The 14,746-nt window shown below is 42.8% G+C and overlaps 1 protein-coding gene across 1 annotated transcript in view; it reads left to right on the forward strand.

Moving 5' to 3' along the window:
* LOC306792349 (uncharacterized protein) overlaps positions 1 to 14,746 on the forward strand; it is a gene marked incomplete at its 5' end in the record, with an annotated part of 86,344 nt that overhangs the window by 18,570 nt on the left and 53,028 nt on the right. The window contains 5 exons of the mRNA XM_079289420.1: positions 3,534 to 3,681; positions 3,838 to 3,996; positions 5,687 to 5,879; positions 8,742 to 8,876; positions 9,271 to 9,351. Of these exons, the coding sequence (XP_079145546.1) occupies positions 3,534 to 3,681; positions 3,838 to 3,996; positions 5,687 to 5,879; positions 8,742 to 8,876; positions 9,271 to 9,351 (716 nt within the window). The remainder of the gene's footprint in view (positions 1 to 3,533; positions 3,682 to 3,837; positions 3,997 to 5,686; positions 5,880 to 8,741; positions 8,877 to 9,270; positions 9,352 to 14,746) is intronic.

Raw genomic sequence — 14,746 nt, forward strand, 5'->3', positions numbered from 1 at the left:
TTCGATACACTGCTGCCAAATTTCAATATTTTTACTGAAACATGCAGGCGCTATTTAAGGCTGTTCACACTAGATAAGCTCGTGTCTTTAGCACAGAACCTCATGGGTCGAGGACAGTCGCACTCTAGGTCCCATTAACACTTTACTACTGTTTGTATTTTCACAATAGCACTCGTATCGTTAAGCTGATCCGACATACTGTGAGAGTTACAGTGAGCAAACCTTCAGACTACAAAGTGTGTCTGATGCTGGGTAAATAGGACAAATAGCTAAATTACCCAAAGACTGAGCTAACCCTGAAAGTCCTCACTGTTCACACATTTCTTTTGATGCAGGACTCCAACATCTGTTTCACTTTTGCCAGAAACAAAACAGGCATGACTGGCAGCCCCCCTGACCCCCGCCCGCATTGTAATGGCTTGATCCTTTGCTTATAGTGTTGGAAGAACAGCACATGAGTATGTTTCTAAGTTTTCCTTGAGGGCACAGCGTTGGCACATGACATGTGCTTTCACGAACACTCCCACACAAGTGAGGCTTAATAGAGATCATCGGAGCATCGGAGCGGTACGTGTGTGAGAACGTTTCCCACTTCCTGGGACGACACATTACTGCTCATGGAGATACCGTAACCTCATCGGCCCCTTACACTCCTCACTGACAGTGGAGAATGTGTATTCTGTGATTGATGTTAATGTCCTTGTTACGGCCCATTGCACTTTGTAAATGTTTGGCCGCTTGTGTAATTGTGTGCAGAACGGACATCCGAGGCCTATATAAAAATACATTTCTGATGATTGATCTATTGGGACGACATATCAATGTACTCTCAGGATACTATATTGATAGAATATTATACAAACTATATTGTCCTGGCTGTGGTTTTAAGGCTGTAGTACAATTGTATATGAAATATTATAATCAGTGAAGTAATTGCGTCTAATCAGACCTTTATGTGAACGTCATTTACTCGTCCTATTTCTTTTCAGCCCACGGTGAGTTTCAGGGACAGCGCAGACATGACGTGCCCGCTGTCATCTCAGAGAATCTCTTTCTTTCATGTAACATCAGACTCTAAAGTAGAAAAACAAGATTGATTATCCATTAGAGGACAAAGGGCTAATGACGTCATAACAGATGATCCCACTTTACTGCTTGATACAGCTGCGAGAAATCACTGTCCCTCTAATTAACGATGTCTCATCTAAAAACTGCAGAGTGGGGTATGTTCTCATGTAGACTTTCAGGGGCGATGATAACTATCTATTAGGCAGTGACGATTGACACAGCAGAGGCTGGGACATCCTGAAGTTTAGTCTTTAGTATGAGTAAAGCAAATTGGGAGGTAAAACCCTGAAATTGGATGGAGCGGATGTTCTGTTCATCATCAGTACCGTGTGGACTTGGATGAATAAAACATGTCTGTCATTGACTGGCTATTGTGCCTCTGAGTCCTTGTTTAAAACTTAAAAACTGTCGTCTTGTTTACCTGATGAGCAGACTATCTGACCTCACATTCCTCACGGCTGTTAACTGGAGGTCAACGGTGTGAAGCAAACCATGATTCAAATCATTTCTTCTCTAAGTGGCACTCGTCCACATCTTTTAAGGATTCCTGGCTGGTATGTTGGACTTTTTAGTGCGAGGCCATATTTGTACCTCAGTGTGACCACGCAGCTCTTTGTAGACCAGTGATTTGTCTGGCAGTGCTGTCAGGATGAGTGTAAATAGCTCACGGCTCTGACGGACATGGATTCACTTTTGAAAGTGCTTGGGAAAAATGTTGGTTTGACCTGCTTGAGCAGCCCTATATATCTCGTATATCCATTGGAAAAAGTCCTGAGGCAGCTTCATAGAGGTTCAATCCTAGAGATTCATGTTTTAGTGCTGCTATTGTAATCTTTAGGCACCCTGCTGCTCATCTAGATTATAATTACACGAACGGTGGCTGTTTTATCCCTCATTTCTAAAAGGCACCTTCTCCATTGGCCTAATTAGTCCCAGCACGGCCTCTCGCATAATGACGTTGACATTTAAGTTGGGAATGATCTGAGTCAGTTCTCAGGACAAAGTGTGATCACCATCAGTGCACAATACCAGCCTTTGAGTGGTGAATCACTTCCTCATATATGATAAAGAGCTGCATCCATAATCCTCAGGAGGATTTGTTAAAGAGCAGAGTTAATCAACAAAGACTGCCTGTGGACAGGACATGACGAATCACCCTTCACCTGCTCCCACGGAGTAAGAATAAAAGACTCCTTTAACTAACTTCTGATGACGAGACACAAGCCTGTGGGTGAGCAGTACAAGGTTTAGGAATGTGGGGCACCAAAGGTTAAAGAACAGAAAATCTTGAAATAGGATGGAATTTGTAGCAGCCCTCTGCAGTTTTTGAAGGCAATGGCCCTGTACGTGGTTTTCCGCTTTTCAGTAATGCCATCAGTGGTCTGTTCACAGCATGTTAAGGTTTTTCCTAAGTGCCGGCAGAAGAGCGATTTGACTTGGCTGCTGCAGATGGTTGCCGTCTGGGTTCCCTAATCTTGACAAGGTGCAGAACAAACACGGAGTGGCCAAAGGTATGTGGACAGACCAGATCATTTCACCCATTACTGATTGTTGAACATTTTTCAAAACCACGGGCTTTAATTTGCGGATGTGACAGCCCCCAATCTTCTGGAAAGGCTTTCCACAAGATTTTGGAACTTGGCTGCAGGGATTTCCTTCCATTCATCGCAACCTGATGTCACGCTGCGACATCCAATCAAGTAACCGACAATCAGACCAGAAGATGTCCTCGGGATGAAGAACCTTGTTTACCACGTAGCGTTGTAGTATTCTGCTGTTTACCAGCAAACTGTGAACGTGGAAGAGAAACCGATCGCCGCCATGATGACCTTTCTGAAGTCACACACATTTATGCTGTTTTCGTGACACTCCCCTTGGGCTAATCGCCTCAGCGTCTGCTTTGGTGTGAATGCAGCCTTAGTGAGGTCGGGCCAGCACTGATGTTGGGTGATGAGGTCTGGCTCTGTGCAGGCAGAGCTCTTCTTCATGGCTTTGTGTACAGAGGCACTGTGATGTTGGAACAGGAAAGGGTCTCTCCCTGTCTGCTGCCACAGTGCTGGAAGCACGCTAAAATATCATTGGATGCTGTAGCATTGAAATGTCCCCTCATTAGTGCCTATCCTAGGGCTTGGCAATAAATGGAGAAGTTAAAGAAAGTCGTCATTATGGCTGCGATGCGCCTGTTGTATCAATAATTAAATAGATGAAAGATTACTCGACTCCCTCTCTGTCTGTAATGTGAATCACTATGCTGTCTCACTAGATTTTTTTTCAGGTACATTTCATATGAAAACTAAAGCAACTGCTTAAAATACGTTATCACACACAGGAACAAAGGACATTTTGTTGTATACATTCATCAAAAACTGTGGCCGGGTTGACACACAAGCACAAAATACACTGTGCTGTAATAACGTAGCACAAATAGCTTAATCTGTGCTTTCTCCTGAACCGTCTCACTACAGATGAGGTGAACATTCTGCAGGAGCTTTCCCTCCAGCTGTCGAACAGCAGCAACGCCTCCATGACTGTAGATGACAGCAGGTGTCCAGTCCTTCAGGTGGGACAGTACTCCACCTTGGCTCTCCCTCTTCTACAACTCCTCGCTGACGGGTACGGTGTCATCTCCATCTCCATATGGGAACTCTATATTAATTGTGCCATGTCATTTAAAAAATAAAAAGAAGTGTCCTCCAATAAGTCGTCTAGCGTTTCCATTGTGTGATATCGGTTGACGTATGGCTATGGTGCGTGTCTGTTTGTGTTTAGGTTTGCAGATGAGTTCAGTGTACTGGTGCAGCTGAGGAGCCCTCAGAGAGACGAATACAGTGTCTTCACCATGATCAGCCCCGACAGCCACGTTATGCTGCAGCTGCGGATCAGTGCTTACGCCATCATCTTCATAGGAACACAGCAGCGACACTATGAGTGAGCACACCTCTTGTTTAGTTCAAGCTATGCATGTGGTGAGTGTTGTAACAGCTTCGGCAGATTTTAGAAACTTTTATTCATGATCAATTGGCTAAAAGTGCTCCGAATCCACTCGTGAGACAAATAAGTAAACGCTTTTGACTTTATTGCATTACCCATTATTAAAAAAAGGTGATTAGTCATGTCAAAAGGAGATTACTACATTCATCTCAGGTAAATGAGGACCACTGATGCCCATTCTCACCTCTTGGCTGAAGTGTACTCAAACGTGTCTGTAAGACGGAGGAAAGCTCTCAGGAAGTGTTTGTTTGTTTGCAGCATGTGTGCATTTGTTTGAAATGATTTATTCGGCTCCTCTTGGCAGACTTCTTGTCTTCATGAACCACAGAGCTCGAAGCAATTCATCAAGGCAAGACGGCAGACAGAACTGGGCCAAAAGACAGACACGCATAGATGCTTCTATCTACTACTACTGCTACTACTTGTCCTGTAGTGTCGGCATATGTTTGATTTTGTAGGTGGCTACCAACAAGCTTCAGTTTGGTCTAAAGTCCAGCTTCACCTCTAGAGGATAGGAATGGGTCTTTTTAAAAATCCATTTTTTAAGATACGTTTTTGGGGCGTTTTTTGGCTTTTAGTAGATGGTACAGCCGATGGTAGACAGGAAAGGGGAAGAGAGAGGGGACGACATGCAGAAAAGGGCCGGGGGTCGGATTTGAGGTGTTTTTAGACTGTATGTTTTGTCTGTGCTGAAAAAAATATCTGATGTTCATACACAGCCCTGGCTCTGTAAACAAACAAATACTATTCCAGCCAGGACAGGGAAAAAGGCCGGGGATATATAAAGACAAAGGCAGGGCCCTGCAGCCAAGTGTCAATGAGAATAGCTGCTCCACCTTAAAGGTCAGTCCACCTTAAGTGTGCCTGGACCAAGGTCTTTTGGCCCCATGACATCACATGAACCGGAAGTTGTAATTCCTTTCTTCCGAAGTTGTAATTTTCCACCGTTTAAAATAGCAGCTTCCTGCCTCCTCCTGGGGGCTTGAGTTGAACAGAATATTTGAGCGGTGTACAGTTACAAGAGGTATTTAAATTAAATCCTTTGCGTTTGAGTGGACCACAAAAATGTGGGCTGGCTTAGCGTTAGCCGCGATGCGGAGCTACAAAGGAGTGCTGGCTCCACGCAAAACCTCCCTCACCGGTTTGCGTGTTGAGATTAAATATCAACACTCCTCCAGAATTGTAGGCTCCGCCTTTAAAGCTCCACTGATTGATCTTTTCTACATTAAAGGGGAACTCCTGCGATTTTACACATCAAGTAGAAATAATACTGCATATGTGGGGAAAAAAGGTTTGATAAAGCCTTCTAATGAGGACTCCTGTTATTCATTTTGTATCCGGCCATGATGAAGAATGATAGATCATCAGTGTTTGCATACACAGATTTATTCATTACAGCCCAACACAATATCAAATGCTGCACACCAGCAGCCCAAGATGTAGCACTAAAATCATTGCATTGAAACAGTCTCCTGACCTACGCCTCAGACTTTAACTTTTACTGACATCTGTATTCTAACAGTCAGAAGGCCTGAGCCTGATTTGAACTTATCTCTGAGATAAATTCATGCAGTTATGTCATCTCAAGACATGTGATTACATAATGGCCCACGTGTCTCCCTGTCAGGTTCCCAGTCAGCGGTCTGTCTGATGGAAAGTGGCACCATGTGGCTGTCGGTGTGTCTGCCAAGCGACTGGTGCTGTATGTGGACTGCTCTCTGCTGGAGAGTGTGGACTGGGCCTACCAGGGCATGGGGATCAGCACCGATGGTCTGCTCATGATCGGAGGCATCATCGAGGGCTTTGAGACTCCATTTGAGGTAAGGGTTGTGTAATCCGTCACAGTGATTCACAAATCTGCATTATTTATTGTCAACGTTGCATGATTGTTCCTTGGTAATGCAGTTTACGTGCAGATTAATGTATAAAGCCTGCAATGCATTACTTTGTACGGTCCTTTTGAGTTTTCATCTCAAGTGCAACAACTGAAACTCTTCCACTAGAGCAGTGGTATTACAGGCGGGGCGCAGGGGGAAATGCAGAATTGTTGTATTTCAAAAAAATAAAATCAAAAATTCTTTTTTTTTTAAAGTAATTATTAAATACATGGCGAAATGCCTGTACTTTCGTGTAAATGTTTACGTTACGCCGTTAAGAGGTTACACTTGCGCATGCTCGACGGCCATGATCCTTGGCGACATGTGTGGCTTAGTGTTCCAAATGAAGAGACATTTGGCGGGAACAGAAAAGCAACCGCAAGCGATGCATCCGAGACGAACAGGAAGCAGCCAAGAAGAACATATGATGAGGCCTCTCTTGCTCTGGGTTTCACAGTGAACGCGGTCGGAGATGAGGAGAGACCAGTCTGTGTTTTATGTCTGAAAACTAGCTGCGGATAGTATGAAACTTGTTTTGTTTAGTTTTTCACAGGTTGCACTTCATTGTTATCTTGAAAAGATGTTTAGTGCAAAACAGGTTAATTGCAGCCAATTGCAATAAGCAATTTTTTGTCAAATTGTAGTTCTTTTTTGCAGATATAACTTTATTTGCATTGTTCTAACAAAGTGATTGCACATTTTATTTGTTTTTGTCTGATGGAGCAATCTGGTTTACTTAAAAGTGATTGCAATTTTCTTTATTCTGTTATTTGAAAAAGCACAGACGGAGGAGTCACAAAATGTTGTTTCAATAAAAATTCAACAAAGACCATTTTGTTGGGGCGGTGGGGCATGAACATTTTTCTTCCTCCAAAGTGGGGCGTGACAGAAAACGTTTGAGAACCACTGCACTAGAGGCTGAGTTTGAAGGCCCATAATGCACCTGGCTTTGCATTGTGGACATATGTCCCAGTTACAAGCAGCCTGAGGACCAGCGCGGGCAGTGGACCTGTATCACAATGGGGGTGAGGGGGAGCGTTGCAGGGGCGGCATCTGGATTAGTTCTTAGCACCAGATAATATGGATTCTCCATTGCCGCGTTTCCCCCGGCGAAAGATTTTTACGGAGCTCCAAGGACGGAACATTTCCTCACTCGGAGGTGGCGACAGTCTCGTCTCTGGACAATCTTTTTTGTTTGGCAACGCTAAACCATACAACACTGTACTGTGCTTTTATCTGTAACTCTCACTGTCATCCACTCCACTGCAGCGTGACTGTGTCGCATTCTGCCTCATTTTAATAGTCATCTCAAGAACAAGTTAGGATTTAAATATGATTGTCATAGTTTAACACAGGTTTAAGGCATCTGTGTTTGGTTTTGTAGTTTGTTCCATAAGTAATGATCAATCACCACGGAAATTGGTAGAAATAGTTTTCCTATATGACAATATGCAGCAGATGTCTGTGTGTAGTTTGATCCCTCTCTATTTTTAGGGTGTGTCTGGCGGAGGTGCCCGAGGTTTTGTACAGAAAACATGAAACATTAATCTTTCTTCACACACCAATGCATTTCTGTATTGAATAAAACACAACCCTTCTCAGATGGAGTTCCTTTAAAAATGTACGTCTCTTTCCAATTGTCTCTGGATGTGATTCTAGGATATAAGATCAAACAACTCGTTAAAATGGGTTTGAATTTTCCCTTAATAGGTCTGATATGTGCATATTACCAGCAATCTTTGGCAAAATGAGAACATTGCATTTTAATATGATGGATCGAATTGATTTTAAATGAACGTGGTTTTCACAAAGACATTCAAACACACAGACGCTCTCTCATCCACCGTCACATTCTTCTAAACACAGCCGGTGGACTGAGGCTTTTAAAATGCTTTGTTTGTCGTGTTTGGCCTGATGTCAGCGTTTCTGGTGAAGCAAAGGAGCTCTGTGAACGACAGTGAAACACACGACCATCAGTAACCTTGTGTGTGTTCTGTATATACAGTAGGTTTAGTCTCGTCCTTCTATTGTATGTAATTCACAATCGAGACTGAAACCAGATAATTATGGGAATTATGTTGTCAGGTTTTCCGTCCCATTGTCATGAACACGATGCCTCAGGAACGCCCGGCAGGCATTTATTCAAAATTGGCACAAATGTTCACCGCTCAAGGATGAATTTAGGTTTTGGTGGTCAAAGGTCACTGTTACCTCACAAAACATGTTTCTGACCATAACTCGAGAATTCATAAGCTAATTATGACAATTTCGCACAAATGACTCATTGGATAAGATGATGAACATTTTGGAGAGGCGTGGATGTTAACTGCAACTTGATTGGTTTGATGCAACATATAACCGCAAGGGGGTAATTCTAGAAGTGTAAAACCAAAAGGATGACTGTAGCGATCATTCAATGCTGCAGATCTCTCCTTAGTTCCACCTGAAAATCATTGTTGAGATGGAAAAACAATCCCAAACCTGTGTAGAGAATCTTGCTGGTGCCATGCTTGATGGATTTGGAGAACAAAGACTAATATGCCTTCACTCTTCAGACTAATTTCGTCCAGTTTCAACATAAATATCTTTTCTTATATAGATGACACCAGCTAAATCTGGGATATATTTAAGTTCATTCATCTTTGTGATATAGAGCCAAATGTTGGTGTGCAACTGTCTGTATCTGTCGACTCTCAGGTCTCCCAGGTGTAGTTACCTCCAATCTCCCCAATTTAACTGTACATCATTCATCAAGAGACATTTTCCTTTTCTACGTGAAGTTGATTTGAGTTTCCTTGTCTGCAGGGGGATCTCCGACAGCTGACCCTCCTGATGGGCGACCCGAATGCCGCCCAGCAACACTGCAGCCACCACCCGCCCCGCTGTGGTGAGACCGGCCCCAAGTCTCCTCGCTCCCCACGCACCCACAACGCCCTGGAGGTGAGGAGAGATGAATGGAAAAGGGAAAAAGAGAGAGAGAGAAAGATCAGGAAAAATCATGTCGTTTTCACAAATGAATTGAAGTCTTGGTGTTGTTCCTTTGACTTCTGTAAACAGCACAGCTCTGACATGTCACTGAGTTGTTTAAGGTGACGCCTTCTTAAGCCCACAGCCCAGACATTCAGACTCCTGCAGTTAATACTTGTTATATACTATGAAGCATGATAAATGATCATCGGAGGATTACAAATAAGAAGTGCACTGACTCCTGTGGTTTTGATCCAGTCTGGTGAATTTAACAACTCTTGGTGTTTGGTTGATCATTGGTTTCTCTCTGAACTGTCTTTCTTTGTGGTTTTTTAATTTGGAAATCGTTCTCTCTGTTTCCACATAGAACTTACTGCTGTCCTCAAATGACCTGGAGGACCTGCTGGGGGATCCCGAGGACGAGTCATTTTTGAGCTTCGGCAGAAGTGTAAGTCTGATATTTTGGAGCCTACAGTGCGCTTTAAAGCTGTGCTGAAAATTCCCTGATCATATAGGTGTTAGAAACAAACAAAAAAACAGACAGTTGCCTGGTTTCCTACAGTTGCAGTTAGAGAGTATGGGCAGCTGACCAGTCGTCATGGGGATTAGATCCAGCTGTGGACAGGCAGTCGAATACACCAACCACTGGTCCGGTTTCACTGGCTTAATCACGCTCCGTCTGGAAGACCACCAGTCCAGTGTCTGTCATTAATCAGCACTGCAGGGCTGTGTGTGTGTGTGTGTGTGTGTGTGTGTGTGTGTGTGTGTGTGTGTGTGTGTGTGTGTGTGTGTGTGTGTGTGTGTGTGTGTGTTCGCTGGCCCATCAGTCTGCTCACTAGTCTCTGTTATGTCCTGCAAGAGGGTTCAATAATTGTTGATTGCAGCTGTGATCAGTGTAAAACTAAAACAATCAACCATATGGCAGAACCACTGCGAGTGGTGAGCTGGGTGGAGCTGCAAGTGGTGAGCTGGGTGGAGCTGCTGCTTCCTCTTTATTTAGTTTGAATAGTGGTGAAACCCTAGACTAGCCAGTGGTGAGACGGACATGTAGTATGAAAGGTTAAACGTCCAATATGCGATATTCAGAACATCACTACAGCAGCAAACATCTATTATCTATGTGGAGATATAGAGGAGTAATGTCTCTCCGCTAGTGTGTGATGTTATCAGAGCTTCTCCTTGCTTTGCTGACATAGCATGGCCAGCAGTGTGTGCATGTTAGTGAACGTGCCTCACTGGCTGATTCACGGCCTCCGCTCTGCACTGTGCTCATATGACGACAACAGATAAGCACAGCATCCAGGTCCCCCTCAGGTTAACACTGTTAGTTCTGTCAGCACTGTTGCTGTAGTTTGCGCTGTTAGCCGTCGGCTCAGCCGTCGCTATGTTGAGAGCAGTTGAGGCAAAAGAAATGCTCCCAATCTGGTATTTAGCATCTTAAGTTCAAATAAATGAACTGAAAACGACCATAGACGAGATCTGCATGGTAACCAAGCACACCTTACGTGTATTTATTGTGAAGAAATATGAATTGCAGCCTTTAATTCAGCTCCTACACTAATGCACTACTTCACTTGTGAATCTAAACACCGATCACAGTGACAGCAGCAGTCACCTGCTGATCACCAGCAGCAGTCATCAGCCTACAGACGGCACAGTGGGGCAGTCAGTCAATCCTGACAGCCTTGCTGTGTGTTGAAAGATCCCCTTGAACTTCCACTGATGTGCATCTTCAGCGGTGACCTAATGTTGCAATAATGTGTGCAACTAAAATGTCCATGTAATGCTGGCTAGACACTTAAGCCTGACTGGTCGGCCTGAGTAAGTCTGGAAACAGGCTATTGGTCGGATTGGTTGTCGCTTGGCGTTCAGTTTGAGGGAAGACGGAGCACTAAATAGTCACCACTTCAGAGTGGTCTCTCTATGTTAATATTCTACCCAAAACGCTGCCTGAAAACATTACAAACATCACATTAAGGAAGTAATAATAACATTTTATTCAATGTTTAAAACCTTTGTTGATGATGGTGAATATTTTAAAGTGATTAGTACATCTAATTCCACAATGAGCTGGTTTATACATACAGCAATCTGTTGTGTTATGACATGCTGTCGTTTAATCTCTCAGACCAAACAAAATAAAGAAATGCATTCACACTGGCACTTGCAGAATAAACTGTTTCTGGAATCGGCACATGTTTGAAATGGAAACAAAGGAAAGACTAGAAAAAATGAAGTGAAAATCAAGCTGGTTTGAATTTACATTTTCATGTCTATGCGAAGCGGCTGGAATAATCAGCGAGGATCTGCTTCTCTTTACAGTATACAGTAGTGTCCTGATGCAGCAGAGCAGCATAGGGTGGCGTGCCAGCTCCACCAGGCTCACTTTCTCCATCAGGATGGCATTGGGATGCCTTTGGAATGATGTAGACTGCTGCTTTGAGTTGTAGAGAATGTTTGCAGTAACAAGCTGCACCACATCCGTCTTCATAGTGACTGAAATGTCTCTCAGCTGGCTGCATCTCTTTCTCATTATCTGTCTCTCTTGGTTCATCTGCTTTGTTTTTCTCTGTCTCCTCTCTCTTTGCCACTGTGTCCCTGTGTCTTTTGTTCGTTAATTTTGTTATCTGAAACTAGGGCTGGGCGATATGGCCTAAAAAAAAAATCTCCGATTTTTTTACAAAAAATCCGATTCACGATTTAAATCGATTTTTTTCCCCCACAAATTTTTGCAGATGACAGAAGCTGTTGAAAACAATTTTTTATTTTATTTTGTGATGATTTTCCCTCGTAGGTTGATAAAAATAAAGTGCAAACAAAACCTGAACATTGTAGAAAGGTGCCTGTAGTATACAAAAAGTATTTGGTCACTCTTTTGTTTCCCTAAATCATTTAAATATAAAATTAAATTAAACATAACATTAAATGGCATTAAATAGTAGCCTTCCATTGTAAACAACTGTGCAAATGTAACTTTTTACAGTAAGCTTTTCTAACTGAATACACTGATACAAACACAGCATGAAATAAAATGTATGTGACCCTTTAACATTCACATTTTCAAAAGTGCAACATCTGATCTAACATCAACATAACATATTTTGCACAGTAAATAAGTGCATGTAAACAAAATCAAGTGCATTCACAACATAACCAACAGTATTAAACAGTAGTGCATGTTTTTTCGAAATATTTTTTGCCAGGAAGACAGCGTCGCTTGTGCTCCCGCGGTCCTGCTCCCTCCTCAGGGTGCACCGCTTCTCCCACTCGGCGGCATGCCTCTGTTTGAGGCTGTTTGTTCTGTGTCAGATGACACGAACCCGAACCATTTCCAGACCACCGAAGACACATTCTTCCCTCTCTTAAGAACGAGAGCTTCACTGCTGGCCGCCATTGTTTTCGTTTGTAAACAATGCGCGCGCACTCAACTACGGGAACCCAACGGGGGGGGAGGGTGGGGGCGATTTTCTCGATTTTCAATAAAACACATCGCCTTAAAGCACACATTCGAATTAATCGATTAAATCGATTTATCGCCCAGCCCTATCTGAAACTATCACTCAATATTTTCGTCAGCGACCATTTTTTTAGACGAGGACAAGACGGAACCGACGTCGTGAAAAACTCACTGTGATTTTGTCAACAGGCAATATTGTTGACAATATGTTCAAGGCATACACAAAACAAGCATTGGAAGAGAGTCACCTTGGCAATCTGACAGTTTATCGACGAAACGTCTTATTCATTAGTAAAACAGGTCACAATAAGTGGTCATTGCACCTTATCATACATGAAATCGTGATTTTGGAGCCTGTTTCTCATTAACTCCACACAGACCAGACCTCTGGCGGTACAGTCGTCATGTCTCTGGCTCTGCTCACAATCTGCACATTTGAAAGAAAAGAAAGAAAACGAGGCTCCCACATTTGCAAGATCTGTTTCGCTACGGTCTGCTGCCGTCGTCTGTGAAGCGTAACATTTCTGACTGCGGGGCCGTGTTGTTGGGGTTTCCTGACTGATGCATGTCCTACTAATGTGTACTTTCCTGTGCCTTTTTTTTATTAAGCAAGAATGTGTTGCCTACAGCTTCCCAAATGTAGAGATTTTCTGCTTTTCTTTGATTGATATCATTGCAAATCGAATCACATCAGACTTTTTGTTGAAAACATTATTGAAAAACATCATAATTTTATAGATTAAAGCTGTAAAAGCTCCCCTTTGGCTGTGATATAATCACAAAATATGGCCTGTTGCGAGATATTGCTTTTATAAAAAGGTCGTCAAGTACGGCAATATAAAAGTTATAGAAACATTTTAATTTAAATAGTTTTATTAATAAATTATCATGTTTACAATAAGATAAGTTTGGCAGCCTGCTCAAACCGAGGTGGTTGTTATGGAAGTGCGGTTGCAATGGAACTTATACTAGCAGCCAGCATTTTTCATCACAGGCCAGGGTTTCATTGATTTCATTATTTGGTTCTTTATATTGACTCTAATTCTCTCTTGATTTATTACCTCAGTAAACATTGTGAACATGAGTTTATGGTCTCAATCTCTAGTTTCAAGTATTCTTCAATACAGCATGATGTCCATTTCGTAAATTATGGTCCATTTAGAGTCAAACAGACCATAAAGCAGAGTATGCTTTAGGGCGGGGCTACCTTGTGATTGACAGGTCGCTACCCTACCAGAGCTGTATACGGCGTCTCTATGTAACTTCTCTGCAGTCCAAGGTCACTTCCGTTCACTGGTTGCAAAAAAGCCAAGATGGCCCAATTGGCGAACTCCAGGCTTCAAAATGTCAGTCCACAAACCAATGGTTGACGTCATGATGACTTCTTATACACACTCTAAAATATGGAAACATTGAAGGTTAACTTCATAGTGTCTCTTAGCAGCTAGCTTTGTAACCTCGTACCTTAAAAACATTAGGGCCCAGTCGCACATGCTCGAATGAGGCTCTGCTTTAGCTGAATGTGGCCAGTGCCAAGCATCTTTGATTGGTTGAGGCTGCGACTTCTCTGGTCAAAGTTGACCAAAGTTTCACGCACATATGACTGAATGTTTTTTTTCAGATGAGTGATACTGAATGTGCAAAGAATCAGATGTCCTAGCTATGGCGTGTGGTTATTGTATCAAGATAATCTTAATTGGAAAACTACTATATTGTGTTATTACGGGCCTACTTATGTGCTTGACAGTAATCTACATGATTGCTCTTCTCTTCAACGATGTGCATGCACAGTTTGAATGTGTGTCAGAGAAAGAGGGAGAGATGGACCATGACAGAGCTTGTGTCTGATTGTTTTCTCACCACAAGAGTGGATCCAGTTTCTCTGATGGCTTTCAGTTTTACAAATAGTTAAAACCCTGCTTACACTTGATCCCGAAAGCTGCATCTGTCAGAGAGAGAGAGAGAGAGAGAGACAAACGCACACACAGGCCTGTGGGCGTGATATTCCCTGTTCCATATCCTATCACAACAGAGTGTTTCCACTCGGCTCTCTAGAGAGGCCTCTTTCATAGAACTTGTCAAACAATGGCTTTTTACTGGCAAGCTCAGACACAAAGAGGTGGAAAAAACCGATCCATCACTTTGACACTTCTCCGTGACTCTGTCAATCCACCAGGGTCCATGCAGTGTTCTGTGTAAATATGTATGTTCCATGTTCTAGCAAAGCTTGCGCGTTAGTGAAGGTTGAGTATTGTTTGACCTTTTTCTAAGGCTGCTAATTAACACATTTTATGTTACCCACAACCGAAAGTGTTTATACATACTGTACATACCAGACAGGCGACATTTCTGATGGTTATCTTAAACCTGCATTACTCGTTGGCTC

This window comes from Melanostigma gelatinosum, assembly GCF_949748355.1.
Source record: "Melanostigma gelatinosum genome assembly, chromosome: 18".
Classification (NCBI taxonomy): Eukaryota; Metazoa; Chordata; class Actinopteri; order Perciformes; family Zoarcidae; genus Melanostigma; species Melanostigma gelatinosum.